Source organism: Rhinolophus sinicus, linkage group LG09 (genome assembly GCF_036562045.2).
Source record: "Rhinolophus sinicus isolate RSC01 linkage group LG09, ASM3656204v1, whole genome shotgun sequence".
NCBI classification, from domain to species: Eukaryota; Metazoa; Chordata; class Mammalia; order Chiroptera; family Rhinolophidae; genus Rhinolophus; species Rhinolophus sinicus.
In genome coordinates, this window is record NC_133758.1 from 37,225,728 (window position 1) to 37,241,713 (window position 15,986).

Consider the following 15,986-nt stretch of genomic DNA (forward strand, 5'->3'; position numbering starts at 1 on the left):
AGAAAAGAATGAAGAAGGAAATAAAGATAAAAGAAGAAAACAGTTGAATAGAGAACAAAAACAAATAAAAAGGAATTACAATATACTTTTAAATAAAACACAAATCTCTAACAAAAATGATTAAAGGAAACAAGAGAAGAGGCAGAAGTATGTAATATTAGGAATGAAAATGGGGCTATACTTACAGCTATAAAAGAGATCTTTAAAATCATGAGAAAATCCTATGAACAACTTTGTGTTTATAAATTTGGAATCTAAAAGGAAACTATATTTGTATAGGTAATATAATTTTCTAAAGCTGACTCACAAAAGTTAAATGAATAAACAAATAACCATTAACAAAATTAAATCAGTAATCAGATTCATTTTTCATCCTTCAGATAGGCCCAGAAGTTTGTACAAATATATGACATTAGGTCAATAGAACAGAATAATATCTAGCAGTAATAACACAAAAATATAACAAAATCATTTAAAGTCAATAGTAAAATGATAATAACTACTCAATAAGTAGAGGTATTGGGCAATTGTTATCCAGATGGAACAGATACCTTACAATGTACACAAAAATAAATTCCAGGTGGATTTCATCACTAATTATGAAAAGCATAGCTTTAAAACTTTGGGAGGAAATAGAGAAGAATAATTTTATTATTTGAAGGTAAGAACATTATCTTAGAAAATTCATAAGGAACACAAACTGAGCTTGATATCACCCATCTCTACCCTCTGGTTTGGGAGGTTCACTGGACTGTGCAACATAAAGGGCTCCCTGGTCCTCACTAGTTTTGTTAAATGTGAGTCACTGATAAAGTATAAGGTCAGCAGGACATTGAGGATGGGATAGTGATTCTTCTGGTTACCTTAACACCTGGCTACAGTGTTCTGTCTGTGTCACTGTGCAATAGACAGTAGTTCTCATCAGCCATCCCTCTCCTTCTAGCCCCTTCTCCGGGCTATAGGCATAGCTCTACTTCATGTCTTCACTATTAGAAGTGGTTGCTGTCACTTGTGCTTGGGTACTGCCCTATCCCTTGTTGGTTTCCCAAAATGCTGGTCACATCTTTGTAAACTGTCCCAAATAATTTCATGAGTGAATATATCACGTTTTTGGTTTTTTCCCCCCCAAGACTCTAGCTGATAAACAAATCAAGAAGGAAAAAGTGACAAAGGTTTATTTAAAACTTCTACATAATGGAACAACCATGCAAAGGAAGAGAAAGGAAGGGAAGGGGAAGGAGGGGAGGGGAGAGAAGGGAGGCGAGGGGAGGGAGGAAGGAAGAAAAGAAAGAAAAAGTCACTGGAAAAAATTTTTATAATGCTCATAACTCACAAAGAATTACCATCCAAAATTCATGGAGAACTACAAATCAATAAGACAATGGGGAAAAGATGAAAAAGGAAAGTCATAGAAGAGGAAACTAGAATAGCAAAAAGAAAAAAAAAAGAAACAAACAGGGAATTACAAATTTTCAATCCCTACACAGCGCCTGAGCCTGATCATATCTTTTCCTGCCTCCTGAACCACTGTGGGTTGAGAAATGGCTGGGAGATCGGTGCCTGAAGCAGTCAGGACAGAGTACTCTTTCTGGAAGCTTGTCTGGGAATGATAGCAATAGGGCAATCGCTGGAGGAATTATAATGGAAGAAGTCACTGGGTAGAGATTCAGGATAAGACCCAGGCTGGAGAGGTGTTGATGAAGCCATGTCTCACAGCATTCTGAAAGACATGGAGGTGAGAGCAAGGACTTGTGGTCATCAGAGATAGAGGCAAAGCAGTGTGGACTGGAACAGATGATAGTAAACTTTGTGAGGGGCAGTAGTAAATTAAGGAGGTTCATCCCTGATGGCCTCCTATTGCTCAGAGAGTTGGAAAGAGAGAATGGTGTAGTTGCTGTGGGAGAGGCAGAAGGCAAGGGCTGCTGAGGTCCTGCTGAGGGTGGGGTAAGAATAGGTGGTCCCTTGACTCTGGAGTTTTTCTACACTAAATTGTATAATTTGGTCCAAACCAATCTTCCATAACTTTCTGCCTAAAATCATAGGCTTCTGCCAAACTGGGCAATTCATAATTTCCTCTTAAATAAATTACCTCCATCTAGTAATTTATCACTAAAGTCCCAAAATGCTTGTGTTAGTAACCATACTTATTTAAAATAAGTTTTTCCAGTTTTATTGAGATATAATTGACATACAGCTCTGTATAAGTTTAAGGCATATAGAATAATGATTTACATATACTGTGGAATGATTATCATAAATTTAATTAATATCCATCATCTCATATAAATACCAAAAAAAGAAGAAAAAGAAGGAAACAATTATTTTCCTTGTGATAGCACTCAGGATTTACTTCTAACAACGTTCCCATATACCATGCAGCAATGTTAACTGTAGTCGTCATGTTGTACATTACATTCCTCGTACTTATTTACCTTATAGCTGGAGTTTGTACCTTTTGACCACCTCATCTAATTCCCCAACTTCCCCATAACCCACACCTGTGGTACCCACAAATCTGATCTGATTTTCTATGAGCTTGTTTTTTTTTGTTATTGTTTTGCCTTTTTTAGAACCACATATGGTGAGATCAGACAGTATTTGTATTTTTGTCTGACTTATTTCAGTTAGCACAATTCCCTCAAGGTCCATCCATGTTGTCTCAAATGGCAGGATTTCTTCCCTTTTTAAGGATGAACAACATTCTATGGTATACATATATCACAAGTTCCATTCATCAGTCTATGAATACTTAGGTTGTTTTCATGTCTTGGCTATTGTGAATAATGCTGCTATGAATGTAGGGTGCAGATATTTCTTCGATGTAGTGTTTTTGTTTCTTTCAGATATATCCCCAGAAGTAGAATTGCTGGATCATATGGTAGTTCTATTTTTTGTTTTTTGAGGTACTTCCATACTGCTTTCCATAGTGGCTGCACTAATTTACATCCCCACCAACAGTGTACAATGGTTCCCTTTTCTCTGCATCCTCACCAGCATTTGTTACCTCTCTTGTTGTTGTTGTTGCTAGCCATTCTAACAGGCATGAAGTGGTATCTCATTGTGATTTTGATTTGCATTTCTCTGATGATTAATGATGTTGAGAATCTTAAAAACATAACTGTTAAAGTGTTCAGGAAGAGATAATGGGGTGAAACAATTATTTTTATATTTCTTTTTGTAATTGTTAGGGATAAATCAGTCACTGTTGAGTACCTGTTGAATTCAAGGTACTGTATTTATGAGCGGGGAGAAGAAGTTGTTGTACAAAATACAGGAAGCCTTTAACCGTGGAAATGTATGATGCTTGTACATAAAATAGCATTATTCCAAGTAATTTCAATCTCCAGTAGTCTGCACTTTTTCCACGGGCATAAAGGTAGATGTATGATCTCCAAATAGGTGTGTTTTCCCATCACAACTGACCTTCAGGTTTGCTTAAAGCAATACTGCTGCTCCTACTGCCTCACCTTTGTTTAATGAGAGCTATTTCCTAATGCCAACGTCGGGTTAATGGACTGAGATGGGAGAAAATCTAACGTATCTCTCCGTTTTACACCAGATTGCCTTTCTGCCTTGTGGCTTTAATCACTCAATCCTACTCACATCTGCCATAATAACAATTATGGGTTTTCCACTGACTTCTTACCCAGGAGGATATGTCAGAGTATAACAACATCTCCTGCAGAAAGGAAGGGCAAATTCTTAATCTTTTTCCAGCATCATAGGTAATAATTTTCCCCCGCAAAGCCCCAAGGAGTACTTCTTTTGGCTTTCACACCCACCATTCCCACAGGTCTGTGGCTCTGTTCTGATTTATGCATTTTCTTCTATTCTCTCTCTTCTGAGGTAAGTTTTAATTATGTAGACAGATTGTAAAAGTCTCTTTCTTCTTGTAAACAACCATTTCTTTGTTAGCAGATTTTGTTTAACTGGTTTCCTCCTATCTGAATCTTCCTGTATACCCAGGAATTATCTGTTCTGTTCGTTGTTAACTGTAGCATTAAGAGACAAGAAAGCTGGCTTCTCTTGTAGCTTTCTTTGAGGGATTCAGTCTTGGAGCACCTCAAATTGCAAATCTTCCTTTGTAATGGTTTTTCATTGCATGTTTTTGGAAAACCCATAATATTTTAATTTTGAATCAATCTAAGAGCAAAGTATCACCTATCAAAAAAGCACTATGGTAATACTCTCAGTTCTTTTACTTATTTGCAAACTTCCTCTACTCTCAAAATCAAGAAATGTCTGAATTCCTTAAAAACACTCATGAAAATGTTAGCTGTTGCCCCTTCCTCAGTGAAGTGGATTGGAGAAAGTTCCCAGGTAATTCTGACCAACACTGCTCTTACTCTGTTCCCTTTGCGTATTAGTTAAAACATAAACAAAACAATGTATTTATAATGTGACTTTTGTTGTTTTTGCATAAACACTTTCAATTATTTGGTGAATTTATTTTTTCTAATCAAGAGGTCACTCTACTGCATTCGTTTCTAATTCTGACCTCATAGGTTACCTTTGAAGCCCAATGTTTGTGTGAAAATTGGTTTTGCCAAGAATAGCTAAATATTATCCTTTAACCAGCCTAACAGTTTTCCATAGCAGTTTTTAACTTTTACCTAGACCTCACCAAACATCTTACAAAGGCTAAATTAATATTCTCCCAGAAATTTTTGTAGCAGTTATGGAGGGGAACAAGAGAGAGAGAGAGAAAGAGAGAGAGAGAGAGAGAGCGAGAGAGAGAATTTTTAGACATATCAGTATGTGTTATGTCTTCACATTGAGGAAACATTTATTTATCTCATCCAAAGAGTGGGTGTGCTCTGTGGCCAAGGAGCAGAGCCAAGGTCTTTGGCTTGCATTAGATACAAAGCCGTGACCTTGGCCTCATTTACCAGGCTAACTGTGTGAGCTCATATTTGCTTGGCAGTTCATGAAGAAAAGAGCTTCTTAACTCAGATTTCAGTGAGGGTTCATAAACAAACTGATATCTTATGCAAGGTTTTGTATGTGTTTATATTTTTCTAAGGAGGCGTTTACATTGTCATTAGATTCTCAAAAGTAGGTACGACTTTAAAAAAAGGTTAAGAGTACACTAAAAGAAATTGTTCCAAAGCAAAGTCATTATAATATTTCTTTAAATAAAGTAAGCTTTTATTACTGAGATAGATTTCTGTAATCTGAGGTAGATTCTGTACTCCCATGTTATTGTGGGAGAAACCCTTGAACTCTGACCTTTTAATACGTGTCCTTTTATTTCTTTGAGAGATTTGCAATGTACCCTGTAAGTTGGAAAAATCTGTTACTTTTACCTGAGAGGGAAATGATAGATTGAACCCTCCATCTGTGAACTTTATATATAGTTTAAGACACGAAGTGATTTTTGCCCTTTATACCATGAACATGTTTTTTAAAATCCCTTTTTCAGCAATCCATTCTATTAGTTGTCTTTCATCTCACAAATGTTTAAAGGTAACCTGAATCCTGCTTTACGCTTCACAATATAGGAGGGCTTAAATGTACCCATACTTCACCTAATTAAATGTTAGAGTGTTACTTATTAACTGGAGGATAATACATTCCTTAGATAAGATAAAGGTATACAATAGAAAACTGCCACTTTAGAGACACCTACCTGTCTCTTCTGTCTTCAAGGTGTTAACAGTTCATATAAGTCTTCAGTATTGTTGATATGCTGCATATTTATACCATCTATGAGAAAAAAATGTCATCAGCAAAGCAAAATGTGGATTTTTAAAAATTTTTAGGTTACTTCATGGAATGAGCACTTAAGAGAATGAGAGAGGATTGAAGCTCTATGGGAAACCAGAGCATGTGGTCTTCAGACATGACAAGAACTGCAGCCATCTGAAATGGTCATGAACCCCAAACAAGTCTTCCTCTCGGTGCTGATATTTGGAGTAGCAGGGCTACTCCTCTTCATGTATTTGCAAATCTGGATTGAAGAGCAACACACAGGTAACATGTTGACTTTTTCCCCCCTATCTTAATTAGAATGGCCATTTCCTATTAAATGAGCTGTGTTGTTTATAGCTATATAGAAAGTCACAATATTTCTAACAAAAATTAGACACGAACTCTTCTCCCCAGATCGAAAAACAAAGGATGATTATACAATTCTGGTGGGCATTTGCTTGATGGCTTGGCACAAAATTTGGATTTTTTTTATGTTAGGTGGGAGTAACGTGGCCCATTAGCCCAACAAGGACTGCTCATAAAGAATTTATCTACTCAAATGTGTAGCATTTACCCTACCTCTGATGTGTCCACTAAGCACTGGACACAAGCCTAAAAGGAGCTAAATATACATCAAGCACCTTCTTTTCGTGCCTTAATTTCTGTGTTGATACACAGAATCAATGTGGAAATTCTTTAATACCTTTACTATAAAGCAGGGGTTGACAAACCTTTCCTGTAAGGGAAGAGTTAGAAAATATTTTAGACTTTATAGGGCCACATCATCTCTATCACAACTGCTTAACTCTGCCAATGTATCACCCAAGCAGCCCTAGATCACATGTCAACAAATAGACTAAGATGTGCTTCAGTAAAACTTTATCTATAAAAACAGGTGGTGGGGGGCCAGATTTGGTCCAAAAGCAGTAACTTGCCAAGCCCTGCTATACTGGCCTTGTATTTTCCTCATTCGGTTTGCAATTGCTGCACATTGGAATCACTCAAAAACTGTTAAAATGAATTATGTTTATAATGATAATAGGAAATGGATTATGTTTATAGTGATTAAAGGAAATGTTTTAGATCATAGATATATATACATACAGGTGTTGTGAAATTCAGTTGTTTTCCATTAGTAGAAATAATCTATGGCTTATGATTGTTAAGGGAAATAAAGTACAAACAGAAGAACAATTTCTTGTTTCCAATTGTGGCCTATTTTTAAATTACTCTAGATATAAAGCCCTTAAGAATCAATTGTGAAAGGTAATTCAATATTGAGTCAGAAATATGATCATTTTAAAAGTTGTTTCCGTTTTCAAATACCTTTCCTTGGTTAATCCTCATAGATACTTTGGATTTATTTCATTTATATAGCAACCCGTGGGAACAGAGGCTGCATATAATTATTTTCTAGAGAATATGTGACATATTGTCAAAAGTTATTCTTAATTCCCATTACAATTGGCATAAACTATAATATTTTTTAAGTTTTCTGTATTACTGCAATAACTTATCATAATAATGTAATATTTAATGAAACCATCTGCAGTAAAATATACAGGCTAATTCCTTCTGCAATACAGCTCTTAACATAGATTTTGTCACAAAGTAAGCCTTCAGTAGGTGTTTGTTGAATGAGTGAATAAAAGAATGAATGAATAGATTGAAAACTCACTGCAGACTACAGACTGGAACGCAGCAGCAAAGGAGAACAAACTCAGAGATCTCATTATTGGGACATTGGCTGATATAGTCTCATGACAAATTTCACCAGAAAAGTATCACAAGTTTCCAATATACAAAAGAGAATATATTAATATATACAGACTAATGGAGAAATGTTATGATTTAGTCATGTCAGTAAGAAACTACATGATTATCTGAAGAAACAGTCAAGTTATATAATAGTGCTTTACATACGTAATGCAGTTTACAAAATGTGTTCACAAGCATTGGTAGCTACAATTTATTAAAAGCTTAATAAGTACTGTTTATATATATTTTCTCCAGTCTTCATGATCTTACTACCGTGTTTCCCCAAAAATAAGACCTAGCCGCACAATCCGCTCTAATGCGTCTTCTGGAGCAAAAATTAATATAAGACCCGGTCTCATATTATATTATATTATATAAGGCCGGGTCTTACATTATAGTAAAATAAGACCGGGTCTTATATTAATTTTTGCTTCAAAAGATGCATTAGAGCTGATTTTCCAGCTAAGTCTTATTTTCAGGGAAACACGGTAGATGTGATATTCTAAGTTTATAGACGAGGAAACTGAGGCTCTGGCAAATAAGGAATTTATCTAGGGCCTCACTTGTATAGACCCAGTTATAGAGGGAAATCTAGGATTTGACCACAGGTTGTGCAGCTGCAAAGTCCATGCTTCTACCCTATTTCCCCCTAGACTACAAGTGAAACAACTGAGACTTAGAAACTTTAAGTGACTCGCCCTAAGGTACAAAGGTAAAAGTTTTCAAAGTATGACCCCTGCCCAGGGTTTCCTGTTTTTCATGAGCCCTAAAAGAGCCTCCTAACTAAAAGAGTAGATAAGATAAACATAAAATAAATGCCAAAGTATCTGTACAGATGTTTTAAAATCACTGACTTGGTAAACCTAAGCTATTCACAAGTTCATAGATGTGCAACCTGTTCTGCAAGTTGGATTCTTAATTGAGTTCATAATTTTTCCAAGTTGGGTAATTATTTTCCCAAGTTAAGATGAGGTGATAAAATATTTACCATTTATTCTCTTAATTTTTATTTGTAATCTGCTAGAAGCATTTTCTCTGATTCTCATTGTATCTTAAATGAATTATATAGTAGATCACAATCTATTCATGCCAGTGAGTATAAACATTAGAACCAGGATTCCTTTAGATAACTGTTTTACTGAAGGAAAGGTTTATTATTCTTCAAAAAGATTTCCAGCTGGAGTTTTGCCTTTAAACCAGGTTAGTGCCCTGAGTTGTAATTGCGTTGTTTTCTAGGTAGCCAGGTATGTATGTATTTTGTATGTGTTTCAAGTAACATTAGGAGCATCAGGCATTTTAAAAAATAGTCTCTTTTTAAATCTGATAATATTCAAATGTGGGCTTTGATGTTAAGTTAAAAATTGGTTACTTTAGAACTGTCACTTAAAAAAACCTTGGAAGATGAGTTGGTTTTGGTTCCTAAGACCTTCCATAAAAACAGCAGATTTTTAAAATCTGAAATGGATTTGATCTCTATATATATCAGTTGTATATAAGAATTCTTAAGTTCTTTTCATACCTTTTATTTGAGGCCTTTAAAATCTCATAAGATATGGGCTATTTTCTATGCCTGACTAATTTTCTTAGGTTCTTCTGTTAAAATGCTTTAGGATTCCCAAAAATAAATTTAATGGTCTGATATGCATAATTCATATTATGAATACACAAGATATTTTGGAGGTGAAGAGAAAAAATGTGTGACAGAGAAACTAAATTCTATCTAATTATACAGCAAAGAATTCCATAATGACATCCATTTTTCAATACCATTATCAATTAATGTATGCATTTCTTTGTGCTCATTTTCAGTATGTGATGTATTATTATGAATTTTATTTTGTACACTTTTTTCCCTAGTTGTTAAGGGTATAAGTTTTACATTCAGAGAAATATTGAAAATTTCAGATCTGCTTGTTAGCTGTGTGACCCTGGGCGAATTGGCGTCTCTAAGCCTTATTTCCTCATCTGTAAAATGGGGATATTAATGTTTTCCAAATAAGTTTGCAGTAAGGATTAAAGGAGACAATGCCTGCAAAGCACTTAACATGGGGTTTGGCAAGCAGTAGTGCCCAAAGAATGTAAACTGTTATTGCTATCCTAGAAATGATGCAGGGCATCTGCAGACTTGCTTTTTCGGACTTATGACAATTAAGACTCAGCCACAATTCAGGAAAACAATCCAAAGCTTATGCCTTGACTGATTAAGAGAGGTGAAAAAAAAAAAAAAAAGGGCTCGGTTCCAGCTCTGGTTAAATTAGTTGGGAGAATCTAACTGGCACTGAGCCATTGTGTTTTGCAATGTAGAAGCTGGAAGGAGAATGATAGGATTGAGTGCAGAGAGGAGAGCCAGTGTCCAGGAGGATTTTATGTCCAAACAAGCTGCCCAAGGTCAGAGTATTCATTCATTCATCAGTATTTCTTAGAGACTTAAAGATCAGAGGTGCCAAAACTGGAATACAGAGATACAATAGAGGACCAGATATAATCCCTGCTCTCAAGGAGACTATAGTCTCATGGATTGTAAGAGAAAATGGTCTTGAGTCCAGGCCAAGTCATTGGTACAAAAGGACAGTCCATTGTGACAGAAAGGAGACAGACGCTCCATTATGAGGCAAAATAATGAGTGGGAGCCAGGAGAAAGAGCCCAATCAGTTTTCAGTGATGAAATGGCTGACCAGATAGAACTAGAAGGAGTAGTGTAGGGGTGGGGGCAGGATTAGCAGCTCAGAGGACCAGCTCAGAGAGGAACAGATGTATCTATGAGAAAGAGGCACTAATGAGGAGGGTCAATTCAGGATAAATAACAAGAATGGGTCTTCCCCCTCCCCCAGCTACTATTAAATAGAACAAATAGCAAAAGGAGTGGTACATAACTGTTTTGTATGTGCAGTAAGATAGGGTTAAGACCTAATCATAACAGAACCTCAGCTTTAGAAAAGAATCATCTACACCACCTATTTATAAAAAACTTTACATCCAAACACATCATTCCCGATTAAAACTTTTCAGTGATATCTCATTCTCTTTAACAAAAATTTTTCTCTGGGATGCATAAAGATGTGTGGGGCTTAACTGCTGCCTGCCACCACAGCCTCGTCCTCCGTTCTCTCGCGATGCTTCTGGCTTGGCCCCTCTCTTCTGTCAAACCACACCCTTTGCCAAGTCAGCATACTCATAGTTTCAGAAAGTGAGGTGCTTTTCTCCCAGCTCTTAACTGTCAGGGCTTAGTTCCAATGCCACCTACTTGGATCACCCCCACAGTCAATTAGTCACACCCCCCGTCCCCCAATCTTATTTATGTTCATCAGAGAAATGATCATAATCAGCACTCGCCTTGTTTAATTATCTATTGATTTAATTATTTGTTTACTGCCTTCATCCATTACTGTCTTACAAACTACATGAGGACAGAGATCTTGATTGTCTCACTTATCTCGGTGTTCCCCCATTCCACAGCGTGGAACATGTAGTTGGTAGGTGCTCAATAGCATTGTTGTACAGGTGGACAATGCCTCAGCTGGTTTTCCAGCCAAATGGCTACATAGACTGTGTTGGAATATTTCTGGAGACAAAGAATCTACAACTCACCAAGGCATCCACTCAGCTCTACAGCCACCTGCTTGGAAAGCTCCGTATTTTAAGCCAGAACTCGCCTCCTTGTGCTTAGTGGTCTTAGTTGTAATCCTGGCGCTGTATGAGTCTCACTGCTCTTCCATAGCATGGCCTGATCATTTTCGTGGTGAACAACAATCCAGATTTTCTTTAACCATTTCATGAAAAGACAAGCCAGGTCACTCTCCTCTGCCCCATAACGCTTACTCTATACTCCTTTTAAAATAGAATGTATTCTATTCTTGTATGAAACCTGTTAGAAATGCAGATATCTAATAAAATCCCCTATCAAGTAGTGAAGAGTTATGTACACAATTTTAAATATGCAAAGTAGTGAAAATCAAACAGATCCCGCTGAATAACTTATGTTATTTCTTTTCTTGAAATTTTCCAGGATCAAGTTTAGTCTCAACTAAAATTGTGCCCTGAATTTATCCTACATTATAAAAATCTATCTAAACTTCTGGAAATTTTTATTAAAGGCCAATAATTTTTATTATTTTATTTTTAAATAAATTAATGTATTTAAACTAAAAACAAAAACAAAAATAGTTCACCCATTTCTCCCATCCCCTACCACCTGCCTCTGGAAAACACCAATCTGTTCTTGGTATCTATGAGCTTGATTTTTTAATTTTTTTAATTTTATTTTAAGATTCCACATATAAGAGAGAACACGCAGTATTTATCTTTCTCTGACTGACTTATTTCACTTCGTTATAATACCATATAGTTTGTCACAAATGGCAAGATTTCATTCTTTTTTATTGCTAAATAACATTCCATTGTGCATATACCACAATTTCTCTATCCATTTATAATCATTTAGGTTGTTTCTATATCTTGGCTATTGTAAGTAATGCTGCAATGAACATGGGGTTACATATATCTTTTCTAGGTAGTGTTTTCATTTCATCAGATAAATACCCAGAGGTAGAATTGCTGGAACACATGGTAATTCTATTTTTAATTTTTTGAAGAACCTCCACATTATTCTTCATAGTAGTTGCACCAATTTACAAAACCACCAACAGCGAACAATGGTTCCCTTTTCTCCACATCCTCACCAACATTTATTATTTCTAGTCTTTCTAGAAATAGCCATTCTAAAGTGTGAAATGATATCTCATTGTGGTTTTGATTTGCATTTTCCTAATAATTAATTATGTAGAGCATTTTTTAATGTACCAATTGGCCATTTGTATGTCTTTTTTGGAAAAATATCTATTCAGATCATCTGTCTAAGTTTTAAATCTAATTGTTTGTTTTTTTTGCTATTGAGCAGTATGAATTAACTTCTTTATGTATTTTGGGTATTAGCCCTTTATTAGATACATGATTTGCAAATATTTTCTCCCACTCAGTAGGTTGCCTTTACATTTTGTTGATGTTTTCCTTGGCCGTGGAGAAGATTTTTAGTTTGATATAGTCCCATTTATTTATTTTTTATTTTGTTGCTTTTGTTTATAGTGTCGGATTCAAAAAAATCATTGTTAAGACCTACCTCAAGAAGCTTTCCAAGCATGTTTTCTTCTAGGAGTTTTATGGTTTCAGGTCTTATATCCATAGCTAGCATATGCAAGAATCACATTAGCTATAGTACCACCTTTTCAAAACTCATTTTCACCAATCCAGGCTCTACAGGACTCTAATCCTGGATATACTTGACCCAAAAAGTATGCTCCTTTTAGTCAGTGATGTAAACTTTCTGTATGTCAGGGTTCTATTCAAATCTTACATGCAATGGCAAGATAGCCAAAATAGATGGCTACTGTTGATTTTCTTCTTTTCCAAAAACACAATAAACACCAGTAGGCCTGGGTTATATTTTAAACCTCCTGTGTTTGTATGAAAGTGAAAGGCAGTAGCAACAAGGTTCTTATTTCAGGAAAAGTAAAGCCACCTTATTGCTTTTTCTCAAGCAATAGCTTCAAAACCTCACAAGCAAACTGGCCTCTGTGCTTTGGTTTTTCTTAGGAGATTTCATCTTGCTTTTTTTCAAACGAAGTATATTTTGTGGCATATAAAGTTTTGCTTCTAGACTGGATTGGCATAATTCTTTTCTTTTGTGCCTCTCTGATGAAAAAGTATATTCTTTGTCTCTAAAATCAGGCTGTTCATTCTGATTATGATGTTGCTGAATTGAAATCCTATTTTCTCCCAGGGGACCTTTATATATCTAAACTGGAGCAAAGCCACTTGTAACATGGAAGGACTTGACGCTTATTGTCAATCATAAACTCAGAAAAATAAAATTGCTTTTCTTTAAAAAGTCACTCATTTGAGTCACTCCCTCTGATTTTGAGGAGGGTGGCAACCATTTTTTAATCAAATGAACGCGTGCTCCTTCTGCCTACCTCTGGACACCACCATATACCTTCTTCCTTTTACTTGATTCTTCTCATTTCAGGGCCTTTAATTAGCTGTTCTCTCTTCCTGGAACAGATTTTCCTTGGCTGTAACCGTCAAAGTACAGTTTTAGTATCCTTCTCCCTCAATATCCTATGTAGATATCTTCTGATGTTTTCTCTCCTGGCACCTGTTTTATTTCTTAAAATTCATGGCACTTATTTCTGTTTGTAATCCCTTTTTGTTTATTCACATATAGTCTACCTCTCTCAATAACATGTAAGCTTCCCGAGGGCAGAGAACTCGTAGTTGGTCACTGTTGTAACTCCATTTCCCCCCCACACACACACTACCAGGTTCTGATTTCAATCCTCACTATGTACCTCTAGTGCCCTGCAGATTCAGTAATTCTTTTTACTCATGGACTCTGTTTTAATTATCCTAGCTTTCTTAGTCTCCCGTATTTCTGGGTGCTGGCCCCTGAGTTTACCCCGTACTACTAAAGCCATACCACAAGTAGAGTAATGGATGTCAACGTTGCTTGAAATCTTTTGACATTGAATAATGTTCAGTGGCCAAGCTTTGCTACAGAGTTAATCCAATCAATATAGATTTTTAAAAATCTAGTAACAAATTGAATGCATTTGCTCTATAAATATGTTTTGAGCACATGTAAGCAATAATGCTACTGCTTCAGCTCTGCGCTCGCTCTTCTTCAGGGTTCCACCCTCTGCCTCCACTTTTTTTTGAGGGGATGCTACTACTCCTTTCCCACACCATCTACTGAGTTGTAGCAGAAAGCACCATATTACAATGGAGCCCTTCATTTGGGCCATTAGCAGGCACCTGGCTAATGCTCAGCCAGTCATTCATAGTACACCACACATCGCTGATCACAGTGAATTATTAGTCCAGGAATGGGTGGCTGATTTAAGCATCGTAAATGATTCCCTTTCTTGGGATTTTGGTTTTCAACACCAGGAGAATGGTCCCGAGTGCCTGTACTATATGATGCAAAACTCAGAATCTTATGTAACTGTTTCGGACCTCATGGGCCAGAGCAGCTAAAGATACAAGGTTGGAGAGAGAGAAGAGAAAAGCAGTTGGGAGGAGAGGGCAGGGCTGTGGAGAGAATAAGCATTTGGGTTCCTATACCAGCGTCACCCAAGTTTCAGTATGTTCCTAACTAGTGTATGTAAGATGGGTTGTTGGGGCCGAAAAAGTGTCCCTTCTTGCTTCTTTGCCAGGTCTAACAATTAAATCAACAAAATACAGATTAACAGGATAAAAACTAATCCCATACCTAATGGGGCCCCATAAAAAGACAAGACTCAAAGAAGTGACCAAGGTAAGAAGGTTTTATACCTTTTAGACAAAGAAACAATAAGTTTTTGAAGAATCTACAAGACAAAGGGGTTTGGGCTTAGGATAGCAAATTGGTAAAGAAGTAACAAGGTTTGTTTATGTAGCCTGGGCACTGAAATACCTGTCTTTAATGATAAGGATGCCTTCTGTCTCCCGGTACAGGGAGGGAATCTTTCACAGGGGAAATTTATCTCCTTTTCAGGGGCACAAAGGAGGGTCAGAGTGTCTTTCTCCCACTATCTGTTTCTCAAGTACCTTTAATTCCAAATAATCAACATGCCAAAGTGGCATGTTTGGGGTGACATATTCTGAACCCCTACAGGTTCATATTGGGTTTGTAGCACCTGCAACCCAATCGTCCTAACAAATGTAGTCTGGCTCTCATATCTGAATTTTCTTTCCTACCCTCATTAAAGCAGCCATCTTCCACAGCACGGGATCACTCCCGCTTAGAGGAACCTTGTAATAAAGGACCCCCTTAGCTTTATTCATCTCTTAGAGTAAGGTAAGGGTGCAGTGGCACAGAACAATCTTCCTTCAGTGTTTTTGGTTCATTTTACACCATGGCACAAGATGCTGCCTTGTTCACTGCTGTGCCCCAGCACCTAGCACAGTGCCTGGCACTGAGTAGTTCCTCAGTACATCTTTGCTAAGTATGTCAACCCACACCAAAAGATGAGCTCAACTTTCTAAAGCAAAAGAAGGCAGATGAGGCTGGATTTTTCAGAAGTTACAGTGATTGGTTTGGAAGGGATATCCTGAGCTGTCTTCCTGAGGTTAGGAATGTGTTACCCGGAGAGGTTTCTTTTTCCTTTGCTAGGCATTGTTTGTAACAAAGGCTGGATCGTCATTTAGCAGACATGTTGTTAGGAAAATTTGAAAATTGAATGAGGAATTGTATAAAATCATCTTTTAGGATTCCTTATCATGTTAAATTCCCTGTGGTTATATCATTGTGTCAGAATGAAACCGGAAGCCAAACGAGTCCGGGGTTCATGCTGCCTGCACTGCTTTAGCCAATAGATCAACACAGGAGTTGGGTCCTAGAATAAGCATTTATTATCAGAGCACTGGTGGTCTGAAAAGGCAGCGGGTTAACACCTTCAAAAACGGCCTTACCATTCTCACTATGGTTTGGGGTATTTAAAGGAAAATCTGGGCATTCCTCCAGAGGCTACATGATGGTTCCGGGAGTCTGCGTGGGAGCCTTT

General features: G+C 36.8%; 1 protein-coding gene across 4 annotated transcripts in view; it reads left to right on the forward strand.

Annotated features, from left to right (window-relative positions):
* CHST9 (carbohydrate sulfotransferase 9) overlaps nt 1-15,986 on the forward strand; it is a 236,358-nt gene that overhangs the window by 35,962 nt on the left and 184,410 nt on the right. For all 4 annotated transcript variants that reach the window (XM_074340203.1, XM_074340202.1, XM_074340204.1 and 1 more), the window contains exon 2: nt 5,763-5,973. In XM_074340203.1, the coding sequence (XP_074196304.1) occupies nt 5,868-5,973 (106 nt within the window). In that variant the 5' untranslated portion in view covers nt 5,763-5,867. The remainder of the gene's footprint in view (nt 1-5,762; nt 5,974-15,986) is intronic.